General features: G+C 43.7%; 1 protein-coding gene across 2 annotated transcripts in view; it reads right to left on the reverse strand.

The window, feature by feature from the left end:
- The window catches only part of LOC137984641 (uncharacterized), a 41602-nt gene that overhangs the window by 3057 nt on the left and 36045 nt on the right, over window positions 1–2500 (reverse strand). For both annotated transcript variants that reach the window (XM_068831850.1, XM_068831849.1), the window contains one exon: window positions 1–2500. This exon is cut by the window's left edge and continues 349 nt beyond it; it is cut by the window's right edge and continues 837 nt beyond it. In XM_068831850.1, coding sequence (XP_068687951.1) covers window positions 1–2500 — 2500 coding nt within the window.

A 2500-nucleotide genomic window follows, 5' to 3' on the forward strand; every position in this document is an offset into this window, starting at 1 on the left:
GTCAGGGAGAAATCATTTAGTGACTTGTTTTCCAAGCCATTGTCTTCCCAGTCAAGATTCAATTCGCCGAAGTTGTTAATTGTCAAAGTGAGATTCTTCACAGACGTCTTTCGTGCCCAATCAATGCACGGCTTATGTTCCAATATACTGCTGTGGTTTTCAATTATCAGAGTGAGATTCTTCAGTGATGTGTTGTGTTCCAAACCATTGCCAAGGATATTGCTCCATGTATTGCTCATTAAACCGAGGTAATCTACCCATCTATCGCTCTTCTCCTTGTGGACGTTTATTGTTAGGGTAAGATTCTTCAGTGATGTGTTGCGTGCCAAACCACTACCCAGGAGGATTGCCCATGGATACCTAATGTCGTCGTCATCGTCGAGTGTCAAACTGAGAGCATTTAGTGTGGTGTTACTTGCCAAGACGTGATCAAGACCATCTTCTGGTTCACGACTGAAGTTGAACGAGGTATTGCTTGCTGCTCCAGCATCCACGCCGTTGCCGTCGTCGTCGTCGTCTTCGCCGTCGTCGTCTTCGCCGTCGTCGTCTTCGCCGTCGTCGTCTTCGCTGTCGTCGTCGTCGTCTTCGTCATCGTCATCGTCCTTGTCTTCGTCGTCGTCTCTCTTAGTGCTGATTCTTGCGCTGAGATTCTGTTTTCCGGTATTTTTGGCTTCCTTAAAGAGCGCAATCAGAGATTCAAGGTCATGAATAGAGACAAATTCGTCATCACGTGATTCTTCTGGAGGAGCATGAACGTCACGCACATTAAGGGTAACTGCTGGATTCTTGTCTAATTTAAGTTCCTCGAAAAGATTTTTCTCCTCTTTGGTTAACTGTTCCCAAGTGTTGATGGTTATGGAGGACTGTGTATTTCGTTCCTCAACCCATCTTGCGGTGGAGTTAAGAATGTCATCGGTTAACTTTCCGTGGATGTCTAATGTCAGGTGAGACACCTGCTTGCGCGATAAGCCTTCAAATAAAGCTTCTGCACCATCACCACCCAATTCACCCCAAACATTTAAAGTGACGTTTTGTTGTGCAAGTAATCCATCTCTTATCTCAAAAGGAATTAAACACTGTGTCACCTGAGTGGCTGTCACTTTGCCGAAGGTATCTGGGTAGAGAGCAAATGAAGCGGATGTTTCCCTACCTAATCGTGAATGAATATTCCTCACAACCGTCTGCCAATTATCAGGAACCTCTCCACGAAGAGAAACAATCAACTTAGTCAGGGAATTATTTTCCACGATACCTCGCTCAATTAAATTAGCACCATGAAGACTCAGCTTTCCGTCAACACACAAATCAAGGACCTTGACTGCAATTTGACCTGCAAGGCCTGTTGCTAGGGCCACAGCCAGCGAGTCTTGCATATCTCCGCAGAGAAATAAAGAAAGAGAAGTCAAATATCTGTTACATAGTAGATTCTCAAAAGCTTTTATTGCAGTTTGACTCAATGAACCACGAATCCTGAGACCAACAGATGACAGTGGTGTAACAGCACATAATCCAGCTTCAAGGGTCCTGGCCCAGCCATCGCTCAACTCATTCGATAGAGTAACCGTCACTTTCTGTAAGGTCTTGCTCCTTGTTGTCAGTAATTCAGCACAGCATAGAGATGGTAGCGTCAATTCCGACAAAGATGTGAAATCGGAAATTCCCAAAATGGGGTTTACCAAATATCGTACGTCAAAAGAACATTCAGTGATGTTGAGACTTTTTATCTTTGGAACAGACTCTAATTCATCCGACTTGTTGAAATAGACATCGAGAGGTATTTTAATGTGAACTTCAGGTGTCTGAACTTTGGAAAAGCCTGAGCAGGCCTTTAAAACTGTAACTACGTTCCAAGCACCAGGTAAATCGAGCCCTTCGTCGTCAAGTAAGGATAAGTGTAGGACCCGTGGAAAAGATAGGAATGAAAACAAAGTATCTGCCATTCGCTCAGGGTTTCCACTTTCCCAAAAGCTCTGTACAAAGAAATGCGATTCTTCAAACCCGCATCTGAGCCAGTCCCAGTTACTCTTCAGGGTCTCACCAATTTGTGTGAATAGAATAATTGCCTCCCCACGCAGTATTCCACACACAAATAGGAACACTTGCGGGCATTTCTTCACCACATAATCAAAGTCCACATGCTTAAATACGTCAAACTGATTGCTTCGTAACTTATGCGCAATGTATGACGCCGCCAGATACTCTTGGAACGATTTGTGAAGAAAGAAGTATTCATGTTGTGGCTTCAATCTCTTCAAACTTTCTTCTTTGTATACAAGACCGAGATAACGAACTACCAATTTGCCATCACTCCTTTCAAAGTCTTTTAATTCATCTTCCCGAAAGCTATGACGATCACTCAGCAAGCATTTCCAAGCCAACTCTCCGAGAACAAGGATGTCTGCTTCAAATTGCTTTTCCAAATCGCTGTCCTCTTCACAAGCCTTGACACCGTTCTTCTCACAATATCTTCTCAACAGACATCGGACAATGATTTGATAGA

The sequence above is a fragment of the Montipora foliosa genome, chromosome 14 (genome assembly GCF_036669935.1).
Source record: "Montipora foliosa isolate CH-2021 chromosome 14, ASM3666993v2, whole genome shotgun sequence".
NCBI classification, from domain to species: Eukaryota; Metazoa; Cnidaria; class Anthozoa; order Scleractinia; family Acroporidae; genus Montipora; species Montipora foliosa.